The 18022-nt window shown below is 36.6% G+C and overlaps 1 protein-coding gene and 1 long non-coding RNA gene across 2 annotated transcripts; one reads left to right on the top strand and one right to left on the bottom strand.

Annotated features, from left to right (window-relative positions):
• The first annotated feature begins 1838 nt into the window (after positions 1-1838).
• eif4ebp3l (eukaryotic translation initiation factor 4E binding protein 3, like) lies at positions 1839-16553 on the top strand. The gene is given in 3 exon segments (NM_199683.1): positions 1839-2194; positions 13565-13738; positions 15963-16553. Coding segments are annotated over 3 exon segments (339 nt in total). The 5' UTR covers positions 1839-2061; the 3' UTR covers positions 15995-16553.
• On the bottom strand, positions 10876-14540 carry LOC141377678 (uncharacterized). Its single transcript, XR_015507206.1, has 3 exons — positions 14154-14540; positions 12258-13244; positions 10876-11848 (listed from the first exon to the last, which is right to left on the bottom strand). It is a non-coding gene; the product is annotated as an uncharacterized LOC141377678 (long non-coding RNA).
• Positions 16554-18022: the final 1469 nt, after the last annotated feature.

The raw sequence follows: 18022 nt of genomic DNA, 5'->3' as shown, positions 1-18022 counted from the left end.
AAAATTACGAGAAAAATAGTTACAGAATCACAGCTTTTTGATTTCTACTGCTACAAAATGTTTTAATATTCATAAAAATGACTAAAGGTCATCTTTGATAACTAAGAAAACAAATATCTACTGCGACAAAATGCATTAAAGTACATAAAAATCACTAAAAGGGTCAACTTTGATCACTAAAAATTAATAAATGCTAAAAAAAATAGAAAATAGAAAAAAAGTCTGTGCCGATGCAGTGGCGTAGGATGTAGTGCTGTCGCCTCACAGCAAGAAGGTTGCTGGTTCGAGCCTTGGCTGGGTCAGTTGGCGTTTCTGTGTGGAGTTTGCATGTTCTCCCTGTGTTCGCGTGGGTTTCCTCCGGGTGCTCCGGTTTCCCCCACAGTCCAAATACATGCGGTACAGGTGAATTGGGTAGGCTAAATTGTCCGTAGTGAATGAGTGTGTGTGGATGTTTCCTAGAGATGGGTTGCAGCTGAAAGGGCATCTGCTGATTAAAAAAGTGCTGGATAAGTTGGCGGTTCATTCCGCTGTGGCAACCCCAGATTAATGAAGGGACTAAGCCGAAAAGAAAATGAATGAATGAATGAGATTGTGGCGACACGGTGGCTCAGTGGTTAGCACTGCCACCTCACAGCAAGAAGGTTGCTGGATCGAGTCCTGGCTGGGTGTGTCAATAGCATCTGTATGCAGCCTTTATGATGCAAGCTGAGATTGCATTACTCAGCGATGCACTGTCAGACACAATGCACTCAAATGGAGCGAGTGACGTCACTGTGATGAGGAGGGTTAGGGGTGGGGTTAGCTGAGCGCATTAAAAAGCATTGCACTGCACCAGGTCTGCATTCAGACCCCTCTCGGGTCAGTTGGCATTTCTGTGTGCAAGTTTGTATGTTCTCCCCTTGTTTCCTCCGGGTGCTTCTGTTTCCCCCACAGTCCAAAGACATGCACTATATTGGTAAACTAAATTGCCTGTAGTGTGTGAATGAGTGTGTATGGATGTTTCCCAGTATACTGGGTTGCAGCTGGAAGGGCATCCGCTACATGCATACATATGCTGGATAAGTTCATGGTTCATTCCGCTGTGGTGACCCCAGATTAATAAAGAAGGAAAATAATTGAAAAAAGATTGTTAGGTTAAAATATGAGGGGAAAAATCACAGCCTTTATTAAAACTCATAAATTTCTCTTGATAGCTCATATTTATTTATTATTATGACTTTAAATATGATAATAAGCATTTCTATGTGGCACAAATGCAGCATGTTTTGGTGCATTGTCATTGATTATGTTATTTAATAATTTTCCTTTGGCTTAATCCCTTTATGCATTAGGGGTTGCCACAGTGGAATGAACCGCCAACTTTTGCAGTATATGTTTTACACAGCGGATGCCCCTTCAGTGCAACCCAGTACTGGGAAACACAGAGAACATGCAATATCCACACGGAAACGCAAACTGACCCAGTCAGGATCGAACCAGGGAATTTCTTGCTATGAGACAATCGTGCTAACCACTAAGCCACCCTGATTACGTTATGGTTGGTGAAACTAACAAATTAGTGACTGCATGGTTTCAATTACCATGTGTTTTGGTTTTATTTGCAAAAAAACTATGTTTAATTTTCAGAAGGGTGGGCTTCCCAATCCCATATATTCCTGGAAAGTCATTTCAATAGAATACTTGGCAGAACATTCGTTAAAAAAAAAGAAAACTCAAGATCTGGCAACCCCGCGTGTTTCACCGCCTGTTTTTGTTGTTGCCCAAGTCTCGTATATCACATGATGCGAGTCACGTAGTCTGCGCTGTTGTTAAATAGCGCTCAGCACAGGCGGACAGACACTCACACATACATACAGAGAGAGAGAGAGGGAGAGACAGACGGACATCACGAGAGCAGCACGCTAAAAATACCCCTGACTTTTTTTTCTTATGTTTTTAAAACTTTGTTGAGCTTATTTTGACCTGAAGTAGCACACCATATAACTAGACGCGTGTTGCAGAGCGCTTATAATAAAACAACATCCGTGCCTAAGAAGAGTTTAAAGCGCATTTTGACGCACGATGTCCACAAACACGCAGCAGAGCAAGAGCTGTCCCATCCCCACGCGGGTCCTGCACCTCAAAGACTGGTCTCAGCTGCCGGACTGCTACAGTCAGACCCCCGGGGGGACACTCTTCTCCACCACACCTGGCGGTAAGACCCACTCTCACTATGACTGAGGGAAAGTTGCTTTACATTCACACATTCGGACTTTCTCCTTAATATAATTTCAGCAAAGTATTACTTAAAAATTCTAAATAGGTAAAGCATATTATCAGCCAATGACTATCAAAGTACAACATCGTTTAAAGTCAATTAAATAGTGCCAATGCTGTTCTGAAGTGGTATTTACATGCTATTTTCACACCGAGTATTCAAATTAGTGTAGTAAACAATATACAGACCGTTAAACTTGACGAATGTGCACATATAAAACCAGTTTTACCTCAAGTCTCACTACTGACTAAAGGAAAGTTGGTTTTATATTCACACATTCGTTCATTTTTGAACTGAAAGACAACATGACGACACCACGCCACGTCGAATACTTGTTTGAAATGGCATGTAAAATGATCTTAAAACAACACTAGCTCTATTTAAATGACTGAGCAATGTTGTGCTTTATGAACAAATAGACAAAAAGGGTAACATACATAAAATTCCAGCAAATTGAACAAGAACGATTTACATCGAGACAGTTTTACATGCAATATAATTGTTAGTTTTTTTTTTTTAAAGTTCACATACAAATCAAAGTCTTTTCTGAAAATAAAAAGTAAGGGTGTTTCTTTGAAAATTTACATTTATGGATGTAAAATTTAGCCCCCAAAAAAGCAATAAATTAATAATAAATTTACAATGAGAAGGATCTACATTCAGAGAGTAACCAAATAATAAAATATTTGGGGAGATATAAAAGTTTGGAAATAAGCATTGAAAAAGTCAACCCAAAAATACTTTACAGTAAGTGCACTCCCTAACTAATGATTTAGTGTTTCATCATATCGAGTACAGAATGAGCATTTAGGGGAAATATTGTTATTAAACTTAGCTAGTTTGGTATTTATTGGGTCGCAATTGTGAAAGATTTTTTCGGAAGAAGCCAAAACTGATCCCAATCCAGGTCACTAAATATATTATTCCAAAAACCTATGCAAGCAGGTAAAGAGATCCGAGAACTATTAATAACCAAGCGAATATATTTGTTTGACATAAAACTGAGAAGAGTTTGGTCAACAAAAAGGTTTGTGTTGTCAAAAATCTAAAGCACCTTTGGGGCCAGATTTGACTAAAGGTATAATACAGCCAGGGATTGCACCAAAAACTATGGCATATTCTTTGGGGAAGGAGAAATTGCTAAAAAAAAAAAAATTACCTCAGTCTTTCACTGAGTTTGGTTACTGTTATTATTGCGTGGTCAACACGTGCTTATAAATATATAAATTATAAATTTTTTATAAATTATAAATATATAAATTTTCAACAAAAGAAAGAAAGAATCTAGAAAAGAATTGAAGAAAAGTGTATACAGCTAGAGGTTTTATGTTTTGACATCACTTCATTTGTTTTTACCCAATTCCATTGGTCCAACATAAGTATAAGTCTAAAATCTTATTCATAAAGGTCTTAATGTCTTAAATTTGACTTGATGAAACCTGCAGAAACCCATGTCATAAAATTTCCACAGTACATCATGCCCTGTTTTACACGCATTTTAAGAAACCAAAACATCCTGGTAATTTGAATTAATTTCCAATAATTAAACACTTGGCAATCATATCCAAAATTGAAAACACGGTTAACACTTCAATATCGTATAATATGCAATAAATTAATTCAGAACATGTGTACTGTTGAAGTCAGAATTACTAGCCCCACTAAATTATTAGACCCCCTGTTTATTTTTTCCCCGATTTCTGTTTCACGGAGAGAAGATTTTTTCAACCCGATTCTAAACATAATAGTTTTAATAACTCCTCTCTAATCACTGATTTATTTTATCTTTGCCATGATGGCAGTAAATAATATTTGACTAGATATTTTTTCAAGACACTTCTATACAGCTTAAAGTGACATTTAGGGGCTTAACTAGGTTATTTAGGCTAACTAGGCAGGTTAGGGTAATTAGGCAAGTATTGCATAATGATGGTTTGTTCTGTAGACTGTCGAAAAAAATTGCTTAAAGCGGCTAAAAATTTGTCCTTAAAATGGTTATTAAAAAAAATAAAAAACTGCTTTTATTCTAGCCGAAATAAAACAAATAAGACTTTCTCCAGAAAAAAAAATATTATCAGACATGCTGTGAAAATTTCCTTGCTCTGTTAAACATAATTTGGGAAATATTTAAAAAAGAAAAAAATATTCAAAGGGGGGCTAATAATTCTGACTTCAACTGTATGTACTGGGCAGTAAACCAAGCTGTGACCCGACCAAGCAAAACTCCAAACAAATGTTGCTAATACATGTTTTTCACTCCTCCACATTCCTTTTTGTTGTGCACAACAAGTTAATCATTGCATGCCTGCAGTAAGATAGCCCAACTGCCATGCTTCTTATGTAACAAAGTGTCTGTTTATCTGATTTGCATCTCGCATGGCGCTAAATTGATACATTTCAATCATTCAGTTTATCTAATCGAGCGAAAAACAAATGATTGACCCCATTGCTGTACGGGCCGTGTCTCCTTTGTCCCCTAGTTTGGCATGTGTCTGTAACTAGCACATGGAGAGGAGGAGGCAATTCTTAGAAACAGGCCGCCTCCTCCTCCTTCACAGCTGCTGTGGTGGATTTCAGGAATAACAGGACTCCATGTGCTCTGGAATAGAGGTTCATTGGGGCCACTATATCGTCATGAATGGCTCCAGCAGGATAGAAAGCTGAATAACTGATCCGAGGCATGCAAATATACGTCTATATATATGTGTTTGGGTGTGTATAGACCGTAAACGTGTGGAGACTGTGAAAGCATGCGTGTGTGTCTGTTTATAGACTGCGTATCTCTGCCAAATATGTGCCCAGATTATGTTTCTCTCCACAAAACAAAAGTTAGGACACTCTGTTATTCCTTCTACATAATGGAATATATTATATGAACATTTATATAAGTATTCACTCAAAAAATATTTTGCTTTGCCGTTCTTCAAACTTATTTAAAATGAGCTTTAACACAATTCTCACGATTTTTAAACATGTTAGTCAACTTAATCGGTTTGTGTTGAGAAAAAATTAAGGAATTGAGTGGAAGACAACATTTTTTACTGTATACAACACTACAATTGCTGTAAAAAAATGCTGGGTTCCACACAATTCTTTCAGGTTATCTCAAGATAAATCCTTATTTAACTTACAATTTTTAATGTTAACCTAATCGTCTTTTTGTTATATTTATTTATTTTTTTACAAATTTGAAGTGGATTCAACATAAAATAATTTGGTGTTGTCACGTTACTGGAATTCGATACCAATCGGTACCGATCATTTAAAAACGTCTATTTCCCGCTAACATTTGAGCGCGTCCTTAAGGCTGATATATACTTCTACATCAAGCTCCCGCACATGGTCCGGTGCAGCCTTTATGTGGTTGCATGGCTGTGATTGACGCATATGCAAATGCGCACCTCTCAGAAAATGTAACTACACATTGCAACGACGCTTCGCACAAGCTCTGTAATTTGTCGGCTTGGTAGCGGTGACAAGTATGAGCGGTGCTGAGAGCTGCAAGCCCAAGTGTCGAGTCCCGTGATGGAGCTTCAGATTAGGTTTCTCTACACAAAACAAAGAGGAAATAAATACATTTACAATACTCTACTAGTCCTTCCACATAATTAAATATATTATATCTTCATTTATAAAAAAATATTTTGTTTGCTATAACTACTTATTTAAAATGAGCTTAAACACAATTCTCACGATTTTTAAACATGTCAAGTCAACTTAATCGGTTTGTGTTGGGAAAACATTAAAGAATTGAGTGGAACCCAACATTTTTTACTGTATACAACACTACAAACACTGTAAAAAATGCTGGATTCCTCACAATTCCTTCAGGTTATCCCAAAACAAAAACTTATTTTAACTTATAAACTCAAGTTAACTTAATAGTTTATTTTTTATTTTATTTTTTTTTTACAAATTTTAGTGGATTCAACAAAATAATTTGAAGTTGTCACAAAACTGTAATTCGATACCCATGAGTACAAAAATTTTTAAAACGTAAATTTCTCGCTAACATTTGAGCGCTTTCTTAAGGCTGATTTATACTTCTGCATAAGCGCACATGTATGGTCCGGCACAGCCATTCCACGGTCGCATAGCCTTGCCGTGGCTGAGGCAGACGCTGATGTGTACCTCTCAAAAAATGTAACTACACATCGCAAAGATGCTTGGCGCGAACTCTGCGATTGTTCGGCTTGGTAGCTGTGCGAAGTGTGGGCAGTGCTAAGAGCCATGAGCTCATTGGAGCGGTTTACAAGCATCAAGTCCCATGAAGGAGCTCCAGGTGTTTAATGTTTACCTCATGATTAAAGTTGTTGCACGTCCGCCAGTTTCCCACCTCTGAATGAGCAAGCTTTAGCTACGTTTAAGGTAGCGTTCAGAAAAAACAAAACACCAGCAAAGAAACTAACACAGAGAAAAATAAACACCTACTGCCAGCTAGCGTTTTGGAAGTGTTATTGCAGAGTTACACAAACAGCATGCAGAAGGGTAAATCCACGACTGCGCACAAGGCTGGTGCCATTGCTCGACGCAGAAGTTTATACCAGCCTCTAAATATTTAAACAGCCATTGTGTTCATGCTCAACAGAAATGACTATGATTGGCAATAAACACAATGGCAAATCATTGCTGTTTAAGAACGCGGTCAAACGTCTGTGGGAAATGGACGTTTTTAAAATTTCAGTACGGATTGGTATCGAATTCCACTATCGTAATAAAACTAAAACAAGTAGGCGGTCCCAAAAATAACTTCACAATTGTGTTTTCAACTTTTATTGTTGCATACATTTAAAAACGTCTATATACATTTTTTATTATTAGTAATACAATTATCCATCGTTAATGGCGAGAGTTGCGTTCTAAAAATCACCCACAATTGGTGAAAACTTGCAAAGATAAAGTCTTATAATATCGAAGAATTATGTAAATTTGGCAAGCTGAACGCATTCTGTACTGTACAGGCAGGCCCGGATTAAGAACTCAGGGGCCCCTGGGCACATTGTCTTGTAAGGCCCCCTACCTGGCCGCACCCCTATAGTTGAATTTAAAAAATAAGAATAATATAATAATTTTTAAATAAAATTAATCTATAATTTGTTGCCCACATATTTAAATAAATGATATATAGTACATATGTATTTATAGTCTACAAAGTTTTAACTTATTTTTCAAAGCATTGAATAAAAATACTAATATATACTATATATATATATATATATATATATATATATATATATATATATATATATATATATATATATATATATATATTTTTTTTTTTTTTTAAGGGTATTTTAATGTATTGCTTTTACTAACTTATAAAGCATATTATTGCCATGGCATATAACTCACAATGCTTCTCCAATCCAGTTCTATGAATCTGAGTCTTACATAATACAAACACTGATTTACTGTCTCTCTCCTCCTCTCCCTGTATTTTCTCTACTCTTCTCGTGATGAAGACTTGATTATAAACCTAAAAGTATCCGAAATCACACACACTATACCTCTTCTCTCCCGTCTCTCTCCTCTTCAGGGCCTTTCTCTCTCTCTCTCCCTCTCTCTCTCCTTTTCTGTCTGTCTCTCACCCGATGAATCCAGTCCGCGCTGCGCTGCCGTTAGCCTCCTCCGCCTGGTTAATGCTAGCTTCTCATTAGTTAGTTACCATAACGTCTTCTTCTGTACCCTCATTCTCCTGATCATAGGTCTGTTTAAAGATGGTGTGTATGGAAAATGCCTCAATAAAGATGCCTCCTCTCCTCTTTCTCTCGCGTTTGCTAAATCCACTTGTCCACTCATTTTTGATCTATGACAGATAACTTACTAACGTAACTCCGCTCCGTTTAGTGCGGGTTATTACAAAACTGACGTTTCCGCGCTTGACCAATTACAGCATTCTGTTTAGTTAACGAAAAAAAGGCAGTTTAAATATAATAATAATATTAATATGTGATCGCGATTTTTTTGCTCAGAGGAAATACAGTTGTCTGAGCAATATAGTTTTTGCAGAGTGGGAGGCGCCTATAATAAGGCTAAACATTATTAAATACCCACCAGACACTTGTGACTTTATATCACATTTGCATTATTTTTTTAAAAAAATGTTTCCTTCCTGTTAAAAATAAATATATTTCCAATCTGATATGTAACGGGGAGAAAAAAAAGTAGCACGAGTTCAGCTGATGGTGGATTCGAACCGACTTCATAATTAATCGCGTCAGAAGATGATGCTGCGTTCCTTACAAGGTGCGCCACTGCGGCTGTAATACTAACAAGCTGTTTACTTATCTTGTCTCTATCAATGAGGCATCGATGGGCGTAAACCCTGAATAGCTTATTCCAACTAGATGCGCTATTTGCAATTAGCCAAAAAAGACACTCCGAAATTGTCTTTTTTTTCTCCCCCCTCGCAGGGGCCCCTAGTGCGCACGGGCCCCTGGGCCTGTGCCCATAAGGCCCATTGGTTAATCCGGCCCTGTGTACAGGGAAAAAAATTGATGAAACTGCGAGGCTGCGAACCGTGTTATAGTGAGGGACCACTGAATTTCTTTCTACACACAATTTTGTTTAGTCATTTTTTAAATTGTTTATGAAATGCATTCTTAGTTGAGATTGATAAATTAGCATATTTAGGTTTAGTTATTTTTATACAAATTGTAATTTCCCCTTTTCCTGTTGATTTTTGGGGTGAAACGTGAGTGGGTGTGGGGGGGGAATGCTCCAAGTTTAATGCAAACACTTTATCTTATACAAATTTGATAACGTTGAAGAGCAGTCACCGAACAAAATGTGCTTGAGCAGGACTTGGCTGGGTTTGGTCTTTGCATTCCTCTGTCCAGAGCAGTTCACCGTTGTGTGCCTACTGTTGGTTCAACCCCAGCCAACATCTCTGTCCACACCCTGATCCTCCCCCCACCGTCTCTACCCCTTTTGTCCAGGACGCATTGCACTAAAGGTTGCATAACATGTTTTTCAGCCACTAGTAACGACTGTTGGGTACAGTAGATCTTTAAGCACAACAGACAATAAAAAAAAGCTTTAAAGGGATTGTCCACCCAAACATGTAATAAACATGTCTGTAAATTTGTTCCAAAGCTGTTTGACTTTTTTTTTTCTTCTTCTTCTTCTTCTTCTTCCACTGAATGAAAAAGAAGATATTTAAGAGTTGCTAACATTCTTCAAAATATCTTCATGTGTGCTCAACAGTAAAAAAAAACCAAACAAACGAGTGAGTCTGTGAGTGTAAAGATATTTTGGGTGAACTATCCCTTTTACAGTGTTTAACTAATAGTCAAACCAGTTAAGCTAGCGCCATGTGGTTGTTTACAACTTTTCAAAACACGAATTTGAACTTTGCTACATGGTGAAGTCCTTCTGGCCCAAAAATAGAAATTGTCATCATTTACTCGCCCTCCAAACCTGTTGAATTTCTTTCTTCTGTTTCTACTCCACACTCTCATGTTTGGAGAAGTTGTGAAGGACCACATGGTGCTAAGATAACTAGCACTGCTTTGGTTTGTTCATTTACTGAAAGCTTTTAAACAGTTCTCTCACAAATTAAAATATAAGTTTACTCACTGCAAAACACGTACCGAGTTTCTTTTTCCTGTTAGGCACAAAGAACTTTGATTAGCCATTGACTGTTATAAAAATCCTACTGTGCATGTCAATGGCAAATTGCAATATTGTTCTAAATAAATTTGTGTTTAAGAAAAAAAGAATATTTTCATTTTTGGGAGACATTCCCCTTTTAAAAGCATTTAATTCATAAACAAACTAAAGCAGCACTATTTAGCTTAGCACCATGTGGTTGTTTACAGCTTCAAACACATTTTAAAGTAGATTTTGTGAAACAAAATAAAAGATCGTCCCAAGCATGTGACTAGCTTACAGTTTCCAACCCCTTCTAAATATCATTATAGGTGTTTAATAGAAACAGAAAATCTAAAATGCTTTTGGGGAAGCCGATGGTGAGTAAATGGTCAGTATATCCTTTATTTTTGGGGGGAGAACTACCCTTTAGTGTTTAATTCATAAACAAACCAAATGCAGCGCTAGTTAGCTTAGCACCATGTGGTTGATCATTGCTTCTCCAGAATTACACTGTGGATTCCCTGTGATCCAAAAATATTTAAGCACATTTTTTAAAAGGTAGATTTTGTTTAAAAAGTAATAATAATAATAATAAAGATTGTCCTACTGAGCATGTCACTGGCTTACTGCCCTTCTGGGAAAAGACAGCTTAACCAGCCAAGGCTTGTTGGTTGTTTTTTAGCTGGCTAACCAACCTGGTTTTAGAGGAGTTTTGGCCATTTCCAGGCTGTTTTCCAGAAATTTCCAGCCTCGTCTTCGATGGTCAGGCTGGAAAATAACCAGCTAAAATCAGCTTGACAAGCCTGGTTTAGGCTGGACATAGCTGGTTTTAGCTGGTCAACTCCCAGCCTGACCAGCTAAGACCAGGCTGGAAATGCCTGGAATGGCCAAAACCCCTCTGAAATCAGGCTGGTCAACCAGCTAAAACCATTCTTCTCCTCATGTCATTATCTGTGTTTAATGGAGAAAAATAATAAAAAATTATTTGGAGTAGCTAATAGTGAGTAAATGATTAGTTTTTTTTTCAGAAAACTACCCATAAGCTTTTCATTCATAATCAAACAGAAGCTGTGCTAGTTAGCTAGCACCATGTGGTTTTTCACAGCTTCTCCAAACATGAGTTTGAACCTTGCTACATCAAGGAGTCCCCAGGGCCCAAAAATAAAAAAATTGAACCTGTTTGAATCTTCTTTCTTCTGTTTCTACTCCACAACTTCTTACAAAACATGTGAATAACCACATGGCACTAGCTAACTAGCATGCTTTGGTTAGGCTATGAATTTAAAGCTTCATACTGCTTCAAAACTTTTGTAAACTTTTTTCCTGTTGAACACAAATCAAGATATTGTGACAGATTTTTAAAAGAGTTTGTGAAAAAAATAAAAGATTGTCTTACTAAGCCTGTGACTGGTTATTTCCCTAAATATCACTATCTATTTAATAATAGAAAAAGTACATCAAAAATGTTTGGGGAGTGAGTAAATATTCAGTATATTTAATTTTTTTGGGAGAATTACCCTTAAGCGTTTAATTCATAAACAAACCAAAGCTGCGCTAGTTAGCTTAGCACCATGTGGCTGTTCACAGCTTCTCCAAACATGCGGTTGTGGAGTCGTGGCTCACGTGCAGACGCTCTCAGATTTCCTGGAACTAAACTGGGAGGTGCTGATCCAGCAATCCAGTTCACCCCATTTCTCATTGTAGGAGACAGTGCTGCCTTTTTACATGCAAAATGACAAACGCTTCAGTCTTTGTTTACATTCTGATAGCACGGACATGTGAAGTGGCTATCGTTCTGCTATCTCGCTTTTGTTTTGTTAAATAGATTACAACTGCTGTTCACTTGATTAAAATGACAAAAAAATCAAAGTTCAAGCCACATTTGCTAAAACATTTGGCTTGTTTTTGTGCATGTTTTTCCTCACATAAGAAAGGCTACATAGTAATATAATGTCTTGGTTCACTAGTTTTATATTTGGCATTTTTTTCCTCTTACCCCTGCCGAAAAATCCAGCCTAAACCAGCCTAGGCTGGTTGGCTGGTTTTAGCTGGTCGACCAGCCTGGTTTTAGAGGGGTTTTGGCCACTTCCAGGCTGGTTTCCAGCCATTTCCAGCCTGGTCTTAGCTGGTCAGGCTGGGAGATGACCAGCTAAAACCAGCTTGACCAGCCTAGCCAAGCTGGGAGTCCAGCCAAAACCAGCTATATCCAGCTTAAACCAGGCTGGTCACGCTGGTTTTAGCTGGATTTGGCTGGTCATTTTCCAGCCTGACCAGCTAAGACCAGGCTGGAAATGGCTGAGAACCAGCCTGGAAATGGCCAAAACCCCTCTAAAACCAGGCTGGTCAACCAGCTAAAACCAGCCAACCAGCCTAGGCTGGTTTAAGCTGGATTTTTTAGCAGGGACACAATGAAGGGCTGCAGAAGTAAATGTAAAAACGCATACCTGGAAAGTTACTCTATAGGTCAACCCATTTACAAGCCCTTGTATATATATTCTACCAGTGGTTCTCAACCAGGAAGGCTACAGGATAGGAGAAAAAAAAACAGAAAAAAAAAATAGCAAATTTGTGATTTTTTTTTATTTATTTTTTTTTGGATTCATCGGATCTATTTTTGCTACAAAAATAAACTTTAACAGTTATTTCATCAAAAATATAAGTGACTTAATATTATTAACTTGTTTGTTGAACTGTCATATGAAATCAGTGTCGCATTTTCAATCTTGAGGGGATTATATAAAGTGGTATATTATATATGGTATATTAAGTGATGGTCAGTTGTCAGCCCTCTTGGTCGTCAGGTTGTGTGATGTATGTTGCTGAACGGTATTCAAATGTTATAAATCACAAAACACCACATTTTGAAACTGAACTGCAGTATGTCAATTTAGTTTATTTGTGTTTGCTGCGCTCAGAGACTTTAGTAAACGGCGCTCATTTGTCTTAATTCTCCTCGAGAAGCTGTGCAAGCCTCAAAGGTTTAAGGTCCTTGCACCCTGACTAAGTGCGAAACTGTCGTATTCGTTTTTTCATATTCGTCATGTGGCTCTCAATTGTCTAAAACACCCCACAAAATATTTGCTACAAATGCGAAAAATGCAGAAAATCGAACCATCCGAATAAATTTTTATGACAGACAGAAGTTGCAGAGGCTGCAAACATAATAACGTGAGGTCGTATTTAGTTTATATACATAAAAAACGAATAAACTAGTCAGAATATAGGCTACAGTAATGATCATAGACCTACTAATACTCATGATAATAATAATAATAATAATAATAATAATGTGGGCCTAAAAACATATCTATCTGTCTGTCTTCCTTCAGTTCATCCATCCATTCGTCCATCCTCCACTTAGTTGTTCTGTCTATCTGTCTGTCTGTCTGTCTGTCTGTGGTGGTGGTGTTTGGGGGGTGGGGGGCAACTGCAATGAACCAGTTTGGGAGGTTTGCAAAAGGTTGAGAACCCCTGTATTATACCATTAAACTTTTTTATAGTGATTATTTTTAGGAAAAATATATTTAATAAGTATATTTAATTGAAATCAGACTGTTTGGATGATGTAATCTTGCTGTTTTGACTTGAATATAGCTGTTATCATTGCTAACACGACATTAAATCTTAAATAAATCTGCAGTGTTTAATGTAAATATATGCATTTTTCTAATCGTGTGATTGGCTGCTGCAATAAGTGTGCTCTCCCTCCTCCAGGAACCAGGATCATTTACGACAGAAAGTTCCTCCTGGACTGCAGGAACTCTCCGATCGCCCGGACTCCACCCTGCTGTTTGCCCCAGATTCCAGGAGTGACCATTCCTTCACTCCACCCCGTGTCCAAATTGCAGGAGCTCAAAGAGGAACTGGAGGAGGAGAAAGAGCTGGCAGGTAAAACCGCTTTCTGCTCCAGAAAAAAAAAGAAAGTGAAAAACAAACAATCTGTTCTGTCTGCAATAACATTTCTAGGAAACGTAAAGTTCTCCAGGCTTCTCCTAAAACACATTATTTTCACAGTTAATCAGTTAGTTTCAGTGCTTAAACACTATAGAAAATGGTTATTATTGTTCTATAATATAAATTAAGTAATATATAAGAGATAAAGGATCTCTCTTTTAAATGAATACTTTCCATATGATGCTATACAATATGATTTTTGTGTATATAGACATTAGATTAGTCAGTAACAAAGCCAAATCTAACAATATCTTAAGATCACAGTGCAAAAGAAACTACTGCACCCCAAAGAAAATGCTAGAGAATAATATTCAATACGATTTTAATAAAGAGGAAGAACTAAGAGGACCATATCATTTATACAGTCGTCTGTCTATCCATCCATCCATCCATCCATCCAACCAGCCAGCCATCCATCTATCTATCCATTGTTCTATCTATCCATCGTTTTAGCTATCATTCCAGTCATCTATCTATCTATCTATCTATCTATCTATCTATCTATCTATCTATCTATCTATCTATCTATCTATCTATCTATCTATCTATCTATCTATCTATCTATCTATCTATCTATCTATCTATCTATCTATCGTTCTATCTATCTATCGTTCTATCTATCGTTCTATCTATTGTTCTATCTATCCATCGTTTTAGCTGTCATTCCAGTGATCTATCATCCCATCATCTATCTATTGTTCTATCCATCTATTGTTCCATTCCTCAATCCATCGTTCTATGCATCTGTCTATTGTTCTATTCATCTATCATTCTATATCATTCTATCCATCCATCCATCCATCCATCCATCATTCTATTCATCTATCATATCACCTTATCTATCATTCCATCCATCAATCCATCGTTCTATCCATCCATCCATCTATTCTATTCATCCATCACTCTATCCATCCATCTATTCTATTCATCCATCACTCTATCCATCTATTTTATCTATCATTTCTTACAGCTGGATTATTGCTCCATCCATCCACTGTTCTATCTCTCTATCATTCCATCCATCGTTTTATCTATCATTCCATCTATCGTTCGATCCATCTATCTATTGTTCTATCCATCTGTCTATTGTTCTATTCATCTATCTAGCATTCTATCCATCCATCTATCCACCAATCTATTGTTCTATCATCTTTTTTCTATGCATCTATCTGACGTTCCATCCATCAATCTATCGTTCCATCCATCTATTGTTCTATTCATCTATCATTCTATCCATTTATCTATCGTTCCATCCCTCTATCTATCATTCTATTCATCCATCTACCGTTCTATCCATCCATTCACCAATCTATCGTTTTATCATCTATCTATCTGACGTTGCATCCATCAATCTATCGTTCTTTCCAATTATCTACTGTTCTCTATTCATCTATCATTCTATCCATTTATCTATCGTTCCATCCATCCATTGTTCTATTCATCTATCATTCCATTTATCTATTATTCTATCCATCTGTCTATTGTTCCATTCATCTATCATTCTATTCATCCATCTACCGTTCTATCATCTATTTTGCTATGCATCCATCCATCTATCCATCCATCTTTTGTTCCATCCATCCATAATTTTATCCATGTATCTATCGTTTTATCATCCATCTATCTATAGTTCTATTCATCGACTGTTCTATCTAAAGTTCTACCAATCAATGTATTGTTCTACCGTTCTTTTTATTGTTCTACTGTTTTATCTATCGGTCTGTCTAAATGATTGCATTACGCTTTGCAATATTAGGTGTAGATGCAATAAAATGAGAATTTCAGGGAACTGCGTTAAATGCCCTCATAAAAAGCATAATAATATTAATAATAATAATAAATTTTTTGAAAAGTCGTTGCAGCAGTTAAATACAAAAAAATATAAATACAATAAAATGTTAATAAATATAATCAAATTAATAGTACATTTGAATAACTTTCTTATTAATAATACAAATTTAATTTTTCTGCAAAACTATTTTGTTAAATAAGATGTTGAAGGGTAAAATGCTCTAAAGTATGCGTACAAAGACCTCGAGCTTCTAAACCTTCAACAAAAAAAACAAAAAAAAAAGATCTCCTTAAACAAATCATGCTATTTGTTTGTAGTGTAAAGTCTGTTTGAAACCCTAATCAGTCTCTTTCTTTCTTTTTTTAGCTGACGACAGCCAGTTTGAGATGGACATCTGAGTGTTTGTTGTACCTCCTGTGGAGATTTCTCTGTTTTATCAGTGGAGATGCTGCTGTTTTTCTCTCACAGTCAGCGGACATCACAGATTCACCACATTTACAGGGCTTTTCATGAGCCGAACGCTGTATTATTAATTTCTTTCAAAGTATTTGTGAGACGTTTACCAGAAGAAGAAACATGATTCTTTATCAGTGGCGGTGTTTAAAAACCTTTATTGTACATATGGTACTTTCTACTTTCTTTCTCTTATTTTTTTTTTAAAGAAAATGTAGCATTGTGTGTAAGCCGGGGAAAAAAACAAACCAAAAGGCCAAATCTCTCATTTCTGAGCAATATATCTCAGCAAACATAGATTGTTGAACGGTAAAGGCTGAATACGTGCCAAATGAATGTCTTTTTTTTTTTACATATGTTTGGTGTTTCGCCTTAAAAACAAGAAAGCACATCAGAACATGAAATATTCACCACTGTGTGCCCTCAGGGGTTTCCTGGTGTTTCGTTTGCCTGGATTTCCTCAGGTTTTATTATTTTGATTTGAAATAAAGAAACAAACAAATACTTGTCCTGTGTTCTGTTTGGAGTTTGTGCAAAATATTAGGATATTTTATTTGGGTTTTAGAGTTGCAATCGAAATCGTATCTATTGCTAAAACTACATTCAATTCAGCTTTATTTGTATAGCGCTTTTACAATGTAGAATGTGTCAAAGCAGCTTCACATAAATGGTCATAGTAACTGGAACAGTGTAGTTCAGTTTTAAGTGTTTAAGTTCAGTTCAGTTTAGCTCAGTTCAGTGTGATTTAATCATTACTGAGAGTTCAAACACTGAAGAGCAAATTCATCGATTCGTAGCTCTACCAATCCTGAACTATGCAAGCCAGTGGCGACAGCAGAGAGGGAAAAAAAACTTCAACTGATAGGAGAGTGAAGAAAAAAACCTTGAGAGAACCAGACTCATGGGGCACGACCATTTTCATTTCACAACTATTTCATTTCACCACCATTTTCATTTTCATTTCTCCGTTGGCCAAAAGTCTTGTGCAGTCACTGCGGTGGAGGCTGGAAGCTGGCCTCAGCGAAGACTCGTCTGTCCCTGGAATCAGACTCATGTTCTCAACTACATGGGACGTCTTTACAATAACAGTACATGAATAATGATGATGTATCAAGATGTAAACTAAACATTAGGTCCCACTTTATATTAAGTGGTCTTAACTACTATGTACTTACATTAAAAAAATAAATACAATGTACTTACTGTGTTTATAATGTATTTGAGAACACTTGTGGTGCATTTGAGTTGGGATAGAGGTTGGGTTATCGACAAGTTTGGTGGCTTGGGTAGGTTTAAGGGTGGGTTAAGGTGTAAGGGATGGTCAACAGTGTATTTACAAATGTAATTACAAAAGTTATTCACAGATGTAATTACATAAATGTATTTAATCACGCATAAGTACACAGTAAATACATGTATTTACACAATAAGTACATTGTAACAAACTATTAATTCCTGTGTAAGTACTTATTAGTTAAGGCCACAATTTAAAGTGGGACCAAACATTAGTTTATTATGAATTAATGATGAGTTAAGGTATGCACTAATCATGAATTAACTTTAACTACAACACGAGTCACATGAGTTCATGTGTGAATAACAGCTACCTTAATTACTTGTTAGTACATGATTGTTTGTTAATTAATGTATTAATTACCACATTAGTTTATGCTTAATTTAACCATGATGAACTCATGATATGTTAATGTATAATAATGTTGTGACTTTACTTGGAGGGGACCATCATCAATAACCCATTCTTAACTACTCATGAACACCTTACGCACGTCCAACTAGTGAGTTTACACTGAATAACGATAGAGAAGTGTTCTGTCAACATCTACATGAACAGGAGTTCATGAGTAGTTGAGGATGAGTTGATAGTGATGTGCCCCTCCAAGTAAAGTCATGACATAACTATACATTAACAGCTCATGAGTTCATGTTGGTTACATTTAGCTTAAACTTAAATG

The sequence above is a fragment of the Danio rerio genome, chromosome 14 (genome assembly GCF_052040795.2).
Source record: "Danio rerio strain M-AB ecotype USA chromosome 14, GRCz13ab, whole genome shotgun sequence".
NCBI lineage: Eukaryota > Metazoa > Chordata > Actinopteri > Cypriniformes > Danionidae > Danio > Danio rerio.
The sequence above is the reverse complement of the archived record's forward strand: the minus strand, read 5'-3'. Positions and strand labels throughout refer to the sequence as shown.